This window comes from Cupressus sempervirens, chromosome 6 (genome assembly GCF_028749045.1).
Source record: "Cupressus sempervirens isolate cs-2001-9-10 chromosome 6, ASM2874904v1, whole genome shotgun sequence".
Lineage (NCBI taxonomy): Eukaryota > Viridiplantae > Streptophyta > Pinopsida > Cupressales > Cupressaceae > Cupressus > Cupressus sempervirens.
Window position 1 is genome coordinate 250,453,625 of NC_143123.1, and position 20,468 is coordinate 250,474,092.

At 35.3% G+C, this 20,468-nt stretch overlaps 1 protein-coding gene across 1 annotated transcript; it reads right to left on the bottom strand.

Annotated features, from left to right (window-relative positions):
- Positions 1-644: 644 nt before the first annotated feature.
- On the bottom strand, positions 645-11,703 carry LOC149552185 (ABC transporter G family member 35-like). Its single transcript, XM_089787687.1, has 24 exons — positions 10,392-11,703; positions 10,178-10,298; positions 8,506-8,594; positions 8,331-8,415; positions 7,951-8,110; positions 7,792-7,868; positions 7,632-7,685; positions 7,450-7,540; positions 7,045-7,346; positions 6,545-6,826; positions 6,130-6,446; positions 5,191-5,351; positions 4,971-5,074; positions 4,711-4,870; positions 4,484-4,612; positions 3,779-3,942; positions 3,333-3,665; positions 2,938-3,228; positions 2,690-2,773; positions 2,459-2,592; positions 2,108-2,335; positions 1,612-1,783; positions 1,266-1,520; positions 645-1,131 (listed from the first exon to the last, which is right to left on the bottom strand). The coding sequence occupies exons 1-24, from the start codon at positions 10,709-10,711 to the stop codon at positions 865-867; spliced, it is 4,380 nt and encodes a 1,459-aa protein (XP_089643813.1). The 5' UTR covers positions 10,712-11,703; the 3' UTR covers positions 645-864.
- Between the last annotated feature and the right edge of the window lie 8,765 nt (positions 11,704-20,468).

Sequence of the window (20,468 nt, forward strand, 5' to 3'; positions counted from 1 at the left end):
TTCACAGCATTACAGCTTAATCTATTCTGTCGGTCACTTGAAGGAAGCACAATAGAAAGGTATAGCTCCCTTCTAGATTATTCTATTGGCAATCTCCGAAAATCCCCTATGCCCTGTCTAACGCAATCTCCAAAGGAAGTTCAACAGAAATATGCAGTCAGCATTGAGGGAAAATCTTTTCCTTGGACACATCCTAGCTTCACGAATCTCAAAAACACTTCGATAAATTATCAGCACAGAATGGCCCAATTTCAAGGTTCTTCTTGAGTGACTATGGGGGTGCATATTTCATGGGTGGGTCCTGGAAGATTAAGGCTGTGGGTAGTGTAATCACACTCCCATGGATGAGAAACTACTTTTCTACAAAACCACAACGAAATCAAGACTTTACCAAGTTAACCGAGTCGTATGTGAGTGTGTGGGGCGCTACAGATGCGTTGTAACATTTTATTTTCTTGTCGACTCCTTTATGTTACTACAGCAATCCAAATTCCCATACACCTCTTCCACCATGACTAAGACGATGGTCATGCACTGCAGGCAATTTTTGGGGTTCAAATTCTTAATTAAGATTGTAAGACGACACCCATTGCAGTTACAGCGAAAGGAAAAGGGTGAAAAGCAGATAAAAGAAGTAAAAAGTATAGACAAAATTGAATATTGTATAACAATAAAATGACGGTTACATAGACACAAAAAAGCTGAGTTATACTGAACTATCGACAATTTCTTTTTTTACATGACCTCAATTGAAGCAAATATTTTTGCCCACATATGGTTGGATGAGACAATCCTGTCAAATTCTTGAGATATATAATCTAACAAACTAGATGATTGTCATGTACACAGGCTTGTATGGAATCCCTATCTTTTTTGGAAGTTAAGATACTTGATGGCCCAGCCAAACAGCGAGGCAAAGCCAACAGGGAGGCACACAATCACTAATGCTGCAATTCCCAGAAAGTCATGTCTGATTCCAAAATAAGTTTCTATGAACTTCGACACCGCTAGCTTTCCATCTGCTGTCTCAAACTCTGTATCTACATCACCCAACTGAGATCCAACCAAACCATAAAGTGTCCAAGAAATAGGGGTGAGCCAGCAGTACCATCTCCACCACACAGGAATTTTCTGTTTCAAATAGAACAGGCTTGGTTGCATTATTAAACATCAGAAACTGCTTTAGATTTTTAACCATAATAAGTAAAAATTGCTTGAACCGAAAAAATAAATTGTTGTTCAAAGTTTTAAAGAGATAGGCTTACAGGCCGAGGAATGAGAAAGCCACAAAAGAGATTCCATGTAGAATAAAATGCAGATGAAACGATTGCTGCAACAGAGAAGTTTGGAGTCATGGCAACTGTCACCATCCCAAAGAAGGTGAAGTATAGAAACGTGAAATACATGAAGAAGAGGAACCAGAAAAACTTGATTGCCGTCCACTCAAATGCGACCATGGAATAGACCAAGAGAGCGTAAATTATGGACTGCATAAGCACATAGGGAAACTCTATTGCCACCTACACGAATAAACGAGACTGTCATTTGGTTAAGTTGAGGTTGCATAGCAAACACAATATAATAAAATTATGTCAATATCTTTTACTGTACCTGTCCAAAGGCATAAGGGAATTCCGAGTACATCGCAGTGGCTCTTTCTCTATAGAATACGGTCCGTTCGACATCAACCACAGGTTGCACACTTGATGAATTGCTTACTCCAATGAAAAGAACGGAAGAATAAAGTGCTCCCAAAATATTAAATAAATCTTGTTGATTGCCTCTGTCAAAATAAATAATAAACTGTTTATAAGAACTTAAAACAGAAATAAAGTTTCAAGAACGCCTTGGAGAGCTTTTAGAAATATTATATTTTAGTAGAATCAAAGACAGGACTTCCCATGGAAAATATTGTAGCGTAACTTAAAAATCTAATTTTTTTTTTTGTCAATGTAATTTGTTGGTATAACAGGTGACTGCTGTTTCGGAACATGTTCTAGTTTAGGGGGCAAACACTAAGAAATTGCTGGAAATTTGTAGAACTCAACTCAGGTGGGCTCTATTTGAGCAAAGCAAATCTTTTATACCAGTCAAGAGAAAAACCAACCTCTTTGTCCCGAGGTCCCAAAATATGGTCCCAAATATCAGTGCAACCACTGTGCTAAAGAAAAACCTCACAACAACATAGTGTGGATTTCGCCAATAAGACATAGACTGCTTCCATAAGCATGCCATGCATTGAACCGTGAAAGACTGTGCATACTTTGTTGGAAAATTTAGATCCTTCGAGTCTGGAGCAGGGTTGCTTAGTTCTTTAATTAGGGATTGATTCAATCTGAAAAACAAAAAATGATGTTAACAATTACATGACAATTTTTCACTTTTTATGAGGACTTATTAGTTATATATGGGTGAGAAAAGTTCCTTCTAAAGGAACTTCCAAACATTATGTACATACTCATAGAGTGCAGATTGTCTGTATATATTCGCGAAGTCTACCCCAAGACTTTCCTCAGCAGATATAGAGGTTACTTCAAGCACCCATGTTGCTGGATTATAGCCTTCTTTAATTGGTGGAACACCTTCAACAGCCTAATTAATCACACAAAAAATATAAATCATTACTCTTTCTGTTGGCAACAAACAGAAAGTGAACAAACGCCATGAAGTGAACAAACACCAAGAGTACCTCAAAATATTCAACGAGTTTATGAGAATGCCGACCCAACGGTCCTGCGTAGATCACTTGGCCACCTCTTTTCATGAGCAGAAGCTGCAAGTCAGAAATCCAAACAAGTTAACATTAAGCATTGGTTAGCGTCTGTGAGGGCTTCCCTGTTCCCAATTTGGAAGCGCAACAGTACTTAGCTTCTTTCATCCAAAATGACACAATTATATGACTCACAGTACTCAATTCACAGAAGTGTTTAAATTTACCTCATCAAAAGCTTCAAAAATATCAATGCTAGGTTGGTGGATAGTACAAACAACTGTACGACCCGTATCAACTGTGTTGCGTACAGTCCGCATGACTATAGCTGCAGCCCGAGCATCCAATCCCGAAGTTGGCTCGTCCATGAAAATTATGGATGGGTTAGCAACAAGTTCCACTGCTATGGTAAGCCTTTTCCTTTGTTCTGTAGAAAGACCCGTTAGCCCAGGAAGCCCTACCAGAGCATTCCTTTGTGAAGTAAGCTCCACAAGTTCCATCACTTCTTGTACAAACATCTGTAGTCATTAAAAGAGAAATTCCCAAGAAAAGCATTTAGTTTCATCATAGAAAGAGCACCTATTGAAAGTATATATGCAAAGAGTAGAGCTCAAAATCCCACCGTTCTAGTTCTCTCATCAACATCTTGTGGAAGTCGAAGCCATGCAGAGTACTCGAGTGATTCATATACTGTGAGATTAGGAGAGTGAATATCGTTTTGTTCACAGTATCCTGAGATGCGGGCAAACGTTTCTTGTTTTTTAGGGTACCCAGATATGCATATATTTCCTTCAATGTATCCTCCTGTTTTTCTTCCCGCCAAGACATCCATCAATGTGGTTTTTCCAGCTCCACTAACTCCAACCAAGGCTGTAAGCATCCCTGGCCTGAAGGATCCACTTATGTTGGAAAGGAGTTGTAACCTGTCTTGATCCACACCTTCATTTTTCATCTCCTAACGCAGTACCATCGATTAAGTCCATCATAATTAAATTTGATAAAAGCTGGGAATGTCAAAATTATCGCCAATTAATTAAATTTGATCAACCAAAGTCTAACTGCACTCACCTGTGGCATGTCAACATAGTAGTTGATGTTTTCAAAAGCAATTGATAATGGTTGGAAAGGAAGGACCATTCCTTTTTTCCGAAATACCGAGTGCTGAATATCAGTCAATTCTCTATCATGGCTTGAAGTTAGACTTTCTCTTCTCTCTGACAAATCTGCATGGCCTGAAAGATATTCTACATTCTGTGAATGAACAATGCTAACTTTTTCATATCATAACAGTTGAAATTATAAGTAGTGTTTATGATCGTAGAGTTTCAACATGTTACAATCTCTTTGATCTATTTGTCAATCAATTTCTAGAAATTTTATTTGAGAAACTGAAAATTTTCAAGTTTTCATCCACAAATTAACACACATTCATTGGCCTCTCTCTAATACTTTTTAGTTATAATGTTCTCTCATACGAGGTGCACAATTTATATTTTAACATTCAACCACCTTCAATTGCTACGTTCGGAATCGATAATTGCATTTTCAACATGAAATATATGTTTCTTTCGAAGTGTTGAATAAGACATTTGTATCTTTTCCAGTGGCAGGTTAACACATCCATAAGTACGCAAAAGGCTTACAAGAAAGCTCTAGCTTATCTTGTTACCTTTCTAAATTTTAATTTTAAGTCTGTCTAAAACGAGGAACTTGTTTTTTAGCAGACTGGAACTTCACACGCAGTAAAGATTTTGAGTGGAGATCATGACATACCTCTGGATTTTACCACCGATGTCAAATCAACAGACTTAAGTTGTTCTCCATGGTTGCTTTCTCCAGTTCTGTTTACCTGTTTCTCTTCAATAATATCCTCAGATAGTACAGCTTGTGATTTGCTCAACGCTGTTTATTAATAAGATTCTGTTAGAGCCCGCTGTAGATGTAAATTAAAAGGGAAATAAGAAAAAGATAATTAAATCTTAACAAAATCCAAGACTCACGATTGAGGTATGCTAGAGCCAAGGTAAATAAAATATTAAAGATTATACAGAACCCAATTAGTGCTCCAAGACCAATCCAATATAATCTAGCTTCGGCAATTAATCCACGAGCTTCTATTATTTCATGTCCCAATGTCTTGTTTGAGGTAGTACTGCTTGGCTACATACAAGTAATATATATGAGATGAAATAAAATGTTTAGTATGATTGTCCACTCTTGATACACAATGATCCTTTTAAATAAAGGCAAATTCACTTACTTTGTTCCATCTGGGAGCTAGAAATTCATTGACAGCAAGGGCATTTTGGCTGTAAGACAATGGAGAACACCAATATGCCCAAATCCACCAGCTGGGTACGTCGACTGTTTCAACATAATAAATCCTCATTTCAAAATTTTCTATCATAACTAAAATGTTCATGAAAGTTATTTCCTTCAATGTAAATAATAAGGTTTGTAGAAATCAGGAGACTATATACCTCGGGAAACCACAAATCCTCCAAGGAGGAACACGACAAGATTAGCAAATGCTCCAAAAGTTTGTGAGACGATCATGTTTCGACCCAATGATCCCACGAACTTGAAAAGTCCCATTCCCATTTGATGCAACCAAAAGAGGAGAAAGACTTGCTTAAAGCATCTGCGAACAAAAGAAAGGATCTCTCAAAATGAGCACAGCCTGTTGCAATGCTTCTTTGATTATTATTTTGTCCCATACACAGCAAAGTATATCGGTCAGATTATACACTACAAAGTATACTGGTCAAATTTCTGACATCTAAGGCCATTTGTCACAAAGGAAAAGTAACATTAGATAAGCTTAACGCATCAGCACGTTATAAAATGTGGCTTCTTTAGAATATGATTTGATCAGCATTTCTAGAAATGATTGTTTGCGAACTAGTTTACAAGATATCTAGCACAAGTAAAGAGTCGTATACTAGATCTATTTATCATTGTAAAACAACGTTGAAAATACTAGATAATGTGCAGCCGACTTTCAATATTTTATCTAGAACGAAGAGTGTTTGCATTATGGGTAGAAATGAATAATTTAGCATTCATTGTTTATTAATTCTGTGAAAGAAGAAAGAAATTAAATTTCATCTATTAATTAGAGAATTTTCTTACGGGAAGGGGTTGTTGTCTTGATTTCACACCAGGAATGTAGTTTGAAGTGTAAGCAAACCCATGATTTGAGAGTAGTTACTATTGTAGTTAAAACCTTTTAGGTTGCTATGATTTGAGTGGAGATGTCATTAAATGTTAGGAGCTTAAATATATGCTTGAATATGCTTGTAGTTAATTGTTATATTTTTCATTATAACGTTACCATACAAACTATTGTAAGTGGAACAGTTGTCTTTCTACACATCACCATTGTCTATGCAATAGAAATAGAGAAATACAAGACTTACCTATTAGCCTCTGGTGCAAAACCAATAGTATAGTATGTAATGAAAACCCATATCACTGCTTCTACCAGAGAAAATGGGATCTTCACTATCCAATTTGGTATCGAATATGCCCAAGCTGGATATAATAGTTGGTCTCTTTGTTTGTAGAAAACTGGAAGTCGGACAACTGTCATTGCCATTTCTGGTATGCCATTGAACATCATATGGATTAAACCAAAGAACAGGGCACCCATGTAGAGATTTCCATCAGTAATGGTCTGTTGGTGCATTTTTGTGCGCAAAAATATTGTTGTGGTGATTGCCGCTACAACTACAATCTGCATTACTTGTTTGTCAGAATTTATTCTCCTTTCTTTCACAAAGTTTAATAAGAGAAATGCTTAAGTTCTTCAAATTTGGGATTTTGGAGATTCACCTGTCCTGTTTTGAATATGTAAACAAAAGAGTTTCTCTTCAGAAGGAGCACTTCTCTAGAGTAGCAAGCTTTGAGCATGTTCATTCTACTAACACCATACTTGGTAGATGTAAGGGCGGCAGCATGGTTCTTTGTTTTGTCGTATGGATGTGACAACTCTTCGATAAGACTCTTACCAACATGAAATGAGCGGAAGGCCTCTGCAAATTCCTTGACAGCTATGTAGCGATACAGTTGATTTGTACGGGCCCAATATTGCCTTTGGTCCTTTCTTGAGGTTACCTGTTCAAGTAAAACCAAAAACATGGGTAATAAATTTGATACTATTAAGAATTTCATCCGTTAGCAGTTGCATTGTACATAGTACTTGATCACTTTGGTACCAATTGGCACCTAAAATGGATATATCATGTGAGCAAATGGACTGAATCTTTGTGATGTGAAATCAATTGGTGCCTAAAATTCAGCAGGCTCTACTAAATGAAGGAGCCCACACTTACTTCCTGCAAGAAATCAGCTACTCCTTTCCTGTCGGGGCATTTGAAACCCATGGAATCGAAAAAGTCAAGCACACGTTCTCGAGGTCCTTGATAAACAATCTCTCCTTCAGACAATAAGATGATGTCATCAAATAGTTCATATGTTTCAGGAGCAGGCTGCAGTAGAGAAATCAACATTGTGCCATCAAGAACATGGACAAGTTGGCGCAGACACTTGATAATTTGGTATGTTGTAGCACTGTCCAGTCCTGTTGAAATTTCATCCATAAACAAAGCTTTGGGACGAGCAACTAGCATTTCCCCTGTAAATGTTTAATAACAAACACAAAAATTGCATCTTTTAGTGATATAATTTCAACTTTCGATGTTTCAAAACTTCTAAGGAACTTTCCTTGTAAAACACACCTGTGGTGACTCTCTTCTTCTGACCTCCAGAGATTCCACGGCGCATTTGATCTCCTACTATTATATCAGCGCAGATGTCCAGTCCTAGAAGCTGAAACAAATCAAGGGTACTATTATAATCTTTAAAATCTGAATCTTATTAAGCATTTGTACTACCTAACATGGGACTACTGAAATCAAACCTTTAACACATAATCTGTGACAAGGCTGGTCTTCTGGCCTTCAATTGCAGTTTCCTGTAACCGTTACACAGATCAAATGTCAAACTTGGCATAAATTAGAGAGCAGATCAGTTCATTAGGAACTCTTAATCAAAAGTATATGTTTGGTACCAACATCTACCTTCATAAAGACGTCAACATCTAGATCTGGTTTGATGTTTGCCTGCTTCTCACGTCTAGAAAGTTCTTGCAGGAGATCTGTGAGAACCACGTATATTCAATATGGGTACAGAAATGATAAGAAAATACAATTGTGAGTAATTTCTGCAGAAGCACTCACCATATCTTGACCCAACTCCTTGGCACTGGCCAGAAAAATCAAGCGTTTCCCTCACAGTCATTTCTGCAAAATGCAAATCATGCTGGCTAATGTAAACAGAACTTCTTTGCGGCACGAATTCTGTTAACGAGTGTCCATTGTAGGTAACGTTGCCACCAATCTGTAAAGAGAAAGCTAGTGTTATAAATATCTGAAAATACATGCAATCTCCTTAATATTTGCTTTATAAGATATTTCGTGATTGACCAATACTGACTTAGGTGGGGAGGACTAATTACTGACAACAAATGCATCCACACATACTGACAGAAATTCACAACCATCCCTCTATAGAACAAATCCTTTCTCTGACCTATATAAATATATAGAAATTTACTCACTTTGCAACTGCGGTCAGGTTCTCCAGCCAAAGTTGTTAGCAATGTAGTTTTACCAGCACCAGGTGGACCCAGAAGAAGTGTCATCCTGAAGAGATCAATGAAAGGTTATAAGAGATAAACAAGTGTCACGATTCTACACTTTCCACATCTTCAATTTCAAAGACGATGAACTCACCGTGAAGGCTTTATGATGCCACTTACATCATGAAGAATAGTTAAAGTTGTCCTTTTTGAATGAAATATGCGCAGATAGTCGAGAACACCCTGCACAACAACATCGATTGCAATGTAGTTAATTGAGAATACCTTAAATTCTATTACATTATAATCCTCCTGCAAGAGGATGTACACGAAGTCCTCTAACCAGACAAGCTACCATCAGATACAGGTCCCATTCCCCTTTGTTCCTCAGAATCTAGTGTAAAGAAATCAAATATAATTTGTCAAGCTTAAATAAAATATTAAAGAAGTCTGTTTTTTCACGCTAACAAGTATTTATTACTTATAGCTGCAACAAAGGCAGACAATTGTAATAGAAGAAAAAGGTTTCAAACTACCTGGAAAATGTAATATTTGACAGGTTAGAAGCCCAACAAATCAAAATCAACTGTCCTCAATTTCAAGTCTAGAATAACAATGGAAAAGACCAACATAGCTTAAAAAGCACTGCCAGTTAACCAAAAATGTTGATTTAACTGTGATTTTTACGAGACTCCTTGCAAAACTTGCAATCTATTAAAACATCACAGTATATTGGTTACGGTATGCATACCAAGGTGAGGTACATCCAAGATGTTCTTAATGCAAAATGCACTTAAGTCCACACCCGAGGCAAATTTGGTGCACTATAACGTACCTCTGAAAATCCAAAATGCATTTACCCTATGTATTATATGCAACCTATAGACAAAATGAAAACCTGGAAGGAAACAGTTGAATATAAAAATATGAATATTCTTGACTTCGAGATTTCAGTCTATGATACGTATTTACCTTCTCTTCTTCCATTAGATCTCGAAAGCTAGAATGGTATTATATAATTGATCATAGATAACATGTCCTTTAAATAATTTATATATTCAATATGTTTAATAATTATATAATTATTTATTAGTTAGTTTTAAACCCACTTTTCCAAAATTAATACCGACTTTTTGGTTAATTATGCCTATGCATTAAACATTTATTAAATTATTATTATTATTATTATGTTTATGTAATGTGGGCATTATACTCAGAGTTTGGCATGTTTCGCTAATCTATTTATTTATTTGTTTTAGACTGATCCTTATGTAGTCTATAGGATAATTAAGCCCTAAATTATGTATAATTAAGAAATCTTAAGATGGAAGCTTCGTTTCTTCCATATTCACAGTGAAGGGAGTGTTCTCGACTGGTGCATTAAGGTTTCCACCATGAAAACCAAGTAAGCTGTAAACATGAGTTCCTCGTTCATACTTCATAGGTTTTTATGCAGCTTAGCAAGATTTTTCTTAGCTTAAGTAAAATTCTGTGGTAACTACTAGATGAAACTTCACAAGATAGATATTACCAGTGTATATGCAGCCAAGACGGATTGAATACTACCCAGTTTGCTAATTTTATATCTAATCTATACTCTTCAGATGAGCCCTAATATGTATCAGGGTATGCATATTCAATTCCTAAAAAAAAAAACTAAAAGCTATTGCAGGCTGGTATTCCTGCCGTTTAAAATGCATTGAAATTTATCATAACTCCTTAAAAAATTTTCCCTAATCCAAATTTAGAAGCATACACTTTGTAACCTATTAATCCGATCTCAAAAAGGCAGAAAAAACCCTTGGCAGGACAGAATTTGGGCATACCTGGATTGTATTAATGGCGAAATTGACAAGCGTGGGAAGAGCTCTCTTTCCGACATAGGCCTCCCCAGTGATATTCAAATTCTCAAACCGAACTTCTATTGTAGGCATCACAATCCCCACCCTGTAAAATCCATATTAGCTATTTATCATTCATCTACTCTACTGAATCTTCATTCAAAGCAAGAAAAAAAACAGAAAAGAAAAAAATTGTAACCTGGTAAGTCTTTCCTTGAGCTTCAACAAAAACTGCTCATTGTCGACCTCAGTGACCTGCAAGAGCCTCTGGATGAATTCGCCGCGAGTTTTATTGTTTAATGTGGTAACATCAACATTCTGATATCGGAGGGTACCGGTGGAGCCGACATGGCGGAGAAGGGAGCTCCGCAGGCGGTCATAAGTCGGCAGCTTTTCGAGAGCAGCCCATTTGAGGGCGGCTTCCTCCTCCGCTGCCCCCTCGCCGTAGCGGAAAGATCTGGACAACACATTGTCTTCTTCTTTCCATGATCCGCCTTCTAAATCCACTGGAACTGCCATCTTTCACCCGCTTTTCCTCCTTCCTTCGAAAATCTGGTAGCTTTCTCTGACAATTTGCACCCTGATTTATAGGCAATGAATACATAAATTCTTGCGCGAATACGCAAAGCAAATAACCGATCGCTGTATCTGAGATTTCTCGCCCTGATTTAGAGCCAATGACTACTTAAATTCTTCACGAAATTTTCGCAAAACGAAACTCCGATCCTTTTAAATGAAAACTTTCGCCCTGATTTAGAGACAATGGATGCAGAAAATCTTCCAAAAATTTCGCAAACCGAAACTCCGCTCCTTTTAAATGAAAAATTTCCCCCTAATTCAAAGCCTAAAAAACTACAGCTTTTTTTAAAACATTTCGCAACGCGAAACTCAGATGCTTTTAAATGGAAACTCTCACCCTAAGTCACTAAATACAGAAAATTTCGTAGAATTATCGTACATCTAATTTCCGGTCACCTTAAATCGAAAATTCTCCTGAAATTCCTCTAGAAATTTCACTTCCGGTCGCTTCACATGAAAAGCTTTCGCGCCCCCGATTTAAAGCCGATGACTTCAAAAAATTTCACGAAATTTCGCAAAGAAAAGTGTCCCGTAACTTTTAAATGAAAAACTTCGCTGATTCAGAGGCAATGAGTTCAGAAGTTCTGCCACAACTTCCGAAAGCTAAAATCCAATCGCTTTATAAGAAATATTTTGCCTGATTTAGAGGCAATTAATGCAGCAACTTCTTTCCAATGAGACTTGAGTTCGTAAACGTCAGATGCATGTTTTTCTTCATATTATTCAATTTTCGTTCGAAGTCGAAGCATCGGATGTATTTTTAGATCATTTTCTACATGTCGATCGAATTCACAGGCAACATGCAACTCACTCCAGATCGGCAGCGTTGAATTTGAGGATTATATATTGCCATGTTCCTCCTTACGACCCGCTTTCTCTCCGAATCCAGAACCAGATGAAGCTGCAGTTACGAAAATAACGACTGCCATAATAAGCACCGCAGCTACGTGTCATTCGCTTATTATTTCTCTCTAACTTCAATACAATGCGTTGATTCTTATGTCGGCGTTACCTTCGGTGTTTTCTTTGGACTCATTTAGACGTGGAATTCTGTTTTAATTGGATTATTTGTCATTTTGTATTTTACCAACTGTTGACAAATGTGGTTTTTATATCTCCAAGATACATATGTTTGGAAAGAGGTATAGTTAGGATTTTGTTATGTGATTTTTAAGTTGTAGTTGTCTTTTGTGTGCAATCTTTCTTTTATTATAATTGATATATTTTCATTGTAATTACAGTTTTTAAAAAAATAAAAATAAAACAATTCTCTTTTTTCTATTTATTGTATGTATTTTTTCTACTTCCCCTTGTTAAGATTAAAATGTAAGTTGTCTAATAAGCCTTTGATTGAATTCTTTAATAAGTCTATTAAGATCAAATTTGGTAGGCTTGATATCATAAGCAATGAAACTAGTATCATATTACAACCAATTTAGAGAATTGAATATGAAAAAAATTGAAAAAAATTAGAATTTGATCTTCAAAGAAAAGTCAAAAGCCTATTTTCCTTCTTTCTCCAATCATTTCTAATATCAAGCACTAAAAATTGGCCAAGGTCTGCACCGACACTTTTTACAAACAACTCCCTTACATTGGTGGATTGATTTTTTATTGTTTGTTTGATGGCATGTCGTTCTCTCTTTTATTCAATAATTTTAATTATTTATTCCTTTTATCTTACTTTTTCTTCTAAGAAAAAATAAATAGTTGTTTAATTTGTCCCTTTTCATTAATTTTCATCAATTGAGTAAATTTTTATGTATTCTAATCCCTAATTATTAATACTTGGTGGAAATTAATTAGTTTTATTTATTTATTTACCTCACTTAACTCTTCCTCTTTCCATTTGCTTTGTGCCTTAAGTGTGTCCTCCCTTCATGTCCTCCTCCACTTAACAAATCCAGTAATTAATTTCTCTCCCTACTTAACTCTTTCACTCTTTTCCACTTAAACTCCCACTTGTTATGCCTAGAATTAAACAATCACCCATATCATATATATATCATTTTTCATAGATTAGAAGATTGTGATGTCAAGCCTTTAATTTGAGATAATATCAACATGTAGAAAAAGTGACTTATCTCCCCTCCTCTAACCTCTCTCTCCCTGGTAATATAATGGAGAGTAAATATTCATGTGTATACTTCTCTCTCGCTCTCTAACCTCTATAGTTGTGTTCCTACCTTTATTCCTCTCTTCATGTATCTTCCCCTCCCTCCTTTCCCCTATATATATCTCTATCGCACTCTCTATTGGATCTATGTTGTCACATAATACTACCATACTTTTCCTCTCCATAGGTTTATCTCTCCCTTCCTCTCCACCTATCTACCTCTACATGTATGCCTCATTATCCACCTCTCTCTATCCTCATCTATACATCACACTCTCTCTTGTTAGAATATTTAGAAATACTGAGAGTTGGGGGGGAGGATCTATAAGTTGGTTGTTAGTGTCATACCAATTAAGAAACAACATTTTAAAGCCAATGTATTATTGTACTTTTAAGAATATTTAAAAGCCTTTACCTCGGGTGTTCTTGCTCCTAGTCTCACACCTCTAGAAAAATGAGTACTCTGTGGTGTTATCATATTGCTTGCTGCACCCTTTGTTGTATATTGTTCACATATCAATTTGGAGTAATCTATAAAATATATATATTTAAAACTTTTATGATATTTAGGTGATTAAATGATATCATGTCAAAACTTAGAAAAATAAACAAACCTGTGTCCCTTGTCCACTGAAGACCATCACCATCAAATCATTTGTGAGTGTGAAATTCCCATCTCTATATGAATAAAAAGTATGCCCATAATGTATACATGGATAAGATGACACTCCATCCTAAGATGCATCTATATCTATCCCATCACACATGTGTTGATAGCTAAAACAAAAATGTTGATTGGGCCCTGAAGACTGTAATGATGCACATGATGATAATGTAGGTGGCACAAGTGATGATGACACTAGTGGTGCAGGTGACACAAGAAGAGATGACACTAGTGGTTTAGGTGACACAAGTGGAGATGACATTAGTGGTGCAAGTGATGCTGATGGAGCTGTCGTAGGCTATGATGACTGAGGTGCCATAGGTGATGATGATGGAGCTATTACATGTTGTGATGACCCTAATACAATAGGTGATGATGATGGAGCTGTCATATGCTATGATGACTCGAAAGGTGCATCTAATGATGGTTAGGGTTCCATAGGTGAATGAAAACCACCTAACTATGAGCCATGCTGAATGATAACATCTGTCAATGATGCAACCCCATGAGGAGTCTGTAAATCAATAGACTCCTTTACAATTGATTGGATCACAACATGAGGCATGGTTTTTTGTGTTGTACATCTCCTCTCATGTTGTGGTACTATCCTATGAGCTCCAGGTCTATCCTGTACAGAGCCTTTCCCTCTACCCTAGAATTGACGGATGTCAAAGTAATTTGGCTTCTCACTAAGGATGAAATCACAATATAGCTTTCTCAAAAAATATAAAGGCACCTCATAATTATTACATGGTGTTAGATCAAATACCATATACCACCTATCCCAAAAGCATGATCTCATCCTAGCATGAGCGCACCAATGAATAGGAAAAGTTTTAGTTGTGTGTAATAATAAGTTGTCGGATATAGGATCAATGAAAAGAGAAAATATGGTACCTTTCTTTATGTCTTTATCTTTCACTTGTTGATATGATAACCCATTGGAAAATGCATGACACCTATCTCTCCATGTACCCCATTTCGTAACCTCCTTAGAAACATCATTTGCATTTTTAACTTATTCAAGTGTATTTGCTAGGGTTGAGTGGTGATCAAGTGTAGGTGATCGCAACCTATTGACCATTTGGGTGATGTTAGCATTATTTTGTGAGAGGTAGTTTATGAGGTCCTCTTGTGTAGTAGTTAAATTATGTAATTGTATGCATTGAGGATTTATATGAGGTAGTGGTTGTTGAATGAGAACATTGAGTGGAGGGTTTTGTGGCTATGTCACTACGGGTGGAAGGTTTTGTGGTTGTCTCACAATGGGGGGAGTGTTTTGTGGTTGTGTCATGATAGGTGGAGGGGTTGATTGTGTAGGAGATGGTCTTTCTTCTCTCCCTCAATTTCTTGCATTTCTTGCTGCATCTATATTAAATTTTTTTAAAAATAATTAAGAAACTTATAAATTACAAAACCAAATTATAAAATTTGATAAAAAAAAATACATAAATGACAAATAGAATGAAGAATTACCTTGTTTGTGGGGTGCCATGGATGGAGATGCAATCGGTTTATTTTTATTTTTATGGTAAACTCGATCGAGTTTTGCTGGCCTTCTTTGCAATTCACACTGCTTCTATTGTTTGAGGGTAAAATAATGCCCTCAAATGCAGAAAACAATAAAAATATATAGTTTATAAAACTTAATTGGGTTTTGTAAACTATAATGGTGAGGCTTCGATACCAATCCTGCTCAACATTTCACTTTTTCAAATAACCTGATGAGAGCATTTTATGTCCCAAATTATACCATATTTTAACCTTCGTATAAACCTTCACACTCATTTCAATCCCCATTTTCTATTCCATTTTCTCCTTCTATGTTGCATATGATCGAATATTTATGAGTAATATTTAATATAGTTATTAGATAGAATATGTGAACAAATAGATGAAATTGTATTTATCTAACAAGTTATGGTTCTTCTTGTTGCCCGCTATGCATCTTCTTGTAACTATTTCAGAAATACAAAGTTCCATCCACTTTGAAATGTATTGCTTTCTTTTTCTTATTGGCATTCATTATTTCCTCAACAATTTAAAGCATTATTCCTTCTAAGAGTATTGACCAAGGAGTATGTTGAGAAGGAAACTAACATAAATAATTACCAACTAAAAATAAGGACAGTTAGTTTTGCATTTCCTTTTGCGAATAGATACAGATGAATCTCAAAAATCCAAGACATGGGTATTGTCCAGAACATGCCCAATTGCAATCCCACATGGAAGAATCTTTAGAACCTGGATGATGGAAAAGTTAGAGGTTGTTTTCAAAATGTGATTTTTCTGGTTTACTATTATAAGTTTGGATTTCAATTTTCAATGATTGTTCTATCTTTTGCTATTGTTACCAGCTTAGCATAGAACTCCTCCAACTTAGTTGAATTCATACATGGACAATAGAGAATCCAATCAAGCATTGTTGCTAAGGAGATGAGATAGTCTCAGATGAAAATTAGAACCACTAAACTCCAAACAAATTCAAATATTGTTGCAAATTGCTTTTGGCTGAAGAGAACATTGTTGCTGCAAAATGTTGGATATTATGGCATGGGCATGATTATTGTTTCCTTAATAACAAACCTATTATTATCCACCAAAGGAGTATGTGGGTATTAGCATTATAGGTTGTCTTCTATTTTATACTGCTCATTTGTGAAGATATGAGCGGCCATAATATCTTCCATATATCTCCACCATTTTAAAAAACCAATTTTTGATTTGCGGGCTAAAAGAAAGTTTGTATGTACCCTCATATTCCTTGGTTTTTAGCAAAACAAAATCATTTTGTTTGGTACTATATTTTTAAGCTAAACACATATAAATATATGTGCTATGTAATATCAGAAAATGGGAAAAAAAGCATTCAGATCAATAATATAAACATTGCATGATTGAAATTTCTTGAGGAAGAACCATTTGATTTTCATCACTTAGCAAACTAAGGATGAAGGGCCAACTTTGAAGAATGTTGGTGATTTCAATAGCTTACATTTGGTTTGTTTGAGTTTGTTAATAGAATAAGATTTTCCTTCATTTCAATAGTTAGTTTTCATAAATAGTTTTGCAGGCAGATTAATATCATAGCTAGGTAAGAAAGATTATCACGTTCTCAGTACAAATTTTTAATAATGACCAGCATATTCTAAATTTGCTATCATATTAAGAGATAAATCAATATAGAAAAATTAGATTCATATTAGTAAACTATTATATTAGATCAGTCATATGCCTGGTATTGGAATTGTTTCCTCTAGATTAGCTAGATTTGTGAATTATTACATTTGTTATTATTGTTATTTTTGTTTCTATTGTTCCTGTTGCTAGGAAGTGACAGTTCTTGTCACTGGGATTTCTTTAGTTTCTCATAGATTCAATTTCATGTGTTGTAGCCGTATCCATATTGCTCAATTCATAATTAACATCCCTTGATAGCATATTGCTCGGATACCTTTCACAAGCTTACGCTCTCGGATTGACATGTATAGACTAGCCAAACTTCATAATAAATCATTAATTCTTTATTATCATTTGGCCCAGTGTTGGCCTATCATTTTGGCATTGTTGCTGGGGAAAGGTGTCAAAGGCATGTTAGTTTGATGATTTGAGTTAGGAACAATGCAATAGGATGAAAGATTCTGCAATTGCTAGCCTTGCTTAAGTAATTAATCTTAATTTGCATTGGTTAAATCATATAGATGCATTGCTTTAGAGTTTTGTTTTAGATTTTGCAAGTAGGCTTAGAAATTAAATTCATTAGTTGCTTTAGAAGTTAATTAAATTTTACATTATCATAAGTTGTTGTGAGTTATTGATAAAGAAAAGCATACTTTGAAGAAAAATGTTTAAAATAATGCATTCTCAAGGTTATTCAAGTACATCAAATTTGGGTAAAAATTGCTTGAAAAATGCAAAATTTAAAAGGATCACAAGAGGCAAAATGTGCTTGGTATCAGAGGCTCCACCCCTAGACCCTACCCTATACTGTGATAGGGAGTGCAGCTTAGGCACTGCCCCAAGACCCCATAAGGGGCATTGCCCCTTGACCCCACTAGTGGCTAGTGCCCCTAGATTCTCGTCTTCAAATTTAAAAACAAAAGAAGAACTTGGTGGGTAAAATGTGTCGATCAAAGGTGATATTTTAATACCCTCTCTACCTAATGAAGGTATCTTTATTGATCTTGATCTTCCCATATTAGAGGTATGCAATAATTATATCCCTATGTTTGAACATGAGCAAATCATTGATGAATTCTTAGAGCAATGTGATTTTGAGGATGAACATTTAACCAATTGTTGTTCTAATTGCTATAGGGAAGATGACCAATATATATGCTTGAACAACTACAAGCACATGGTGAATGAGATGCAAGCTATTTCTAATCCTTACCATGATAAGGGTGGAAGTGACCAAGTATTCCTTATAATGGATGAACAATCTCAAGCACAAACCCAAGAAGATCAAGGTATGCATTATGTTGGTAACATGTATTGTCACTCTAATTCATTACAAATCCAACATATTTCTTCAAAATCTACTTCTCCACCTAGCATGCACAACGAATGTAATCATGTATGCTCACAACAACCCATATATCCCTCTTATATTCTACCATATCTTTCCTTACCATCTTCATTTCACCCATCCTTCTTATTCCCATCTACTTTATCTCCTTCACACTTCTTACCATATTCATTATCCCATTCACATTGGACTCCATCCTATCCATCAAAGGCAACTATATTGTCTCATATAACACTTCATAATAAGGTTAATATTACCTATAAAATTTCACATATCCCTTTACCATATAATGATGTACTTGAATTTGGTAAATCGACATTGGAATATATTGATGCATTTAAGGGATGTGATTTTGGTTTACTTAAATTAGAAGAACAATATTACTTATTGAATTATAATCAACCTTGTTCTTCTTTTCCACTTAGTGAATTTCAAATACCCATAAATGAGCCAATACTTAAAATTGCATCAATTTTAATTAGTGGACTCATGAGTATGTGTGTTAATATCAATCATGCACTAAGTAATTTTAAGCCATATGTATTCCATACTCCACAAACATGCTGCCAAATCCTCCAATATCTATATTTTATTACTTTTTCACTTATACATATTGATTTTTGGAGGCCTATGGTTAAAATGTGCATCCCTCACATACTTGTTGATTTGGGACCAATAATTGATTAAGCACAATCATACGAGATTCTATGTATTAATGACCAAAATGTTAAAACTGGATGATCATTATTCCTCATTATTGACGTCATTGTCCTAAGATGACCAAATACACTATGGATGATTCATTTATTTAGCAAGGATCAAAGTATTACTATCATAGATATATTTTTCATTCTTGGTTCTTGTATATCCAAATGATCGTTCATTGATTACACATATTGATTTCTTGATTCCTTGGATGATTTGAATTCCCTATACTTTTATAACTTACAGTTAATTTGGGAATACATCCATTGAATTATTGACATATTTGATTTATCTATCATTCAATAAGCCTCACAAAATTCTAAAAGATGTGTTACTCTCTTCAGGTTACCTAATTTCTTTGGTTGTCCTAATAATTTCATGACTTTGTAGCATGAATTTAAGTTGGGGGGGAATCCCTCCAATCTTGTGAATCTTGGATGGTTTCAAATTAAGCTTCATTGGTTGTTTTATTGGTTCTTTTAACAAACTTCCACATGTGATGTCTCCATAATTCAAGGTATGTGTTCTAGTGTTAATTCACATTGCTATTATATGAACACAAGAGTTTATTTGTATTTATCCATTCTATCAAGTATCTATGCATAGTAATAACTCTATCTATCATTTGTAAAACTTAATAACCTACTTAATAATAGAGTTATTAAATGGATGATATTTCTTTACTATGCTTGATATGCTTGGTTTTGAGAATATGGTTACAGGTCGCTTGTTGTGGTGTAATGATCTTAGAACAAATACCAATTAATGATGCTTTTCTACATAAGCATTGCATAACACACTATGTTGGCTTTGTTCACATTGTGTGGGCTTGCTAGCTATCTGGAACATATCAGTTTTGCTTGCGCTTTACTATTGGAGATCACAAGAAGATTGTGGCATAAGGTGTTTACCACCTTGAGATGAAATTTTCTTTTTCACATGAAGGAAAATATGTAGCATGGTCTATGAGATTCATGATTATTCAAAAACACATATGAAGATACTTTGAATATAGTGCCACCTACTAAACTCCTTCCTCAAGTTGTGTCTCTCTGGAGTTCTATGGACACATTGGTGACTACTATTGGTTTTCACTCCGTACTCATGTATTTGGTAATGAAGGTGTGTTACTTGCAACTTTCCATTTTCATATAATGGATATTTCCCAAGCTTCACAAGAATAGGGTTTCATATCTTTAGGAGATGCCATCTTATTCTATTAGTGTAGAGAAATATGAGAATCATCATCCTTGTGAGTAATACTCTTACCCAAGTGTCCCAGTATGCTCAGAAGCTCTCCAGCTAGTTTTTAGATTTAGTGGTTTGAGATACATAGATAAAAAATGTTTCTAGTATAGTAGTTTGTGGAGATCATTTCAAGTTCCTTATGTAATCAAGTCTCACCAATGCCTTCTATGTGGTCATGGTAAAAAATCAAGCTTTGGATGGTATCATTTTTCATCATCCATGTCAAGATTTCATTTTTTTGGTCATTCTATGCAGTTGTTGAAAAATTGAAAAAAAATCCAAAAAAATGAAAAAATGAAAAAAAAAAACAAAAGATCCAACAATGAAAACCTTTAGGGATTGTTGGCTAGTTAATATCTGAAAATCAATTTCTAGCAAATGTCAACTGCAAAATAAATCCTTAATGGTGAAAACTATTTTACAACACCATTAAGTG

What these genes read in the sequence shown, in the direction of transcription:
- LOC149552185 (XM_089787687.1), bottom strand. Translation starts at nt 10,711, where the DNA reads ATGGCAGTTCCAGTGGATTTAGAAGGCGGATCATGGAAAGAAGAAGAC. An exon ending in TCACAGATTATGTGTTAAAG is followed by an intron (nt 7,541 to 7,631) that starts GTTTGATTTCAG and finishes GATTTGTTTCAG; the next exon opens with CTTCTAGGACTGGACATCTG. An exon ending in TTGATGAGAGAACTAGAACG is followed by an intron (nt 3,229 to 3,332) that starts GTGGGATTTTGA and finishes TAATGACTACAG; the next exon opens with ATGTTTGTACAAGAAGTGAT.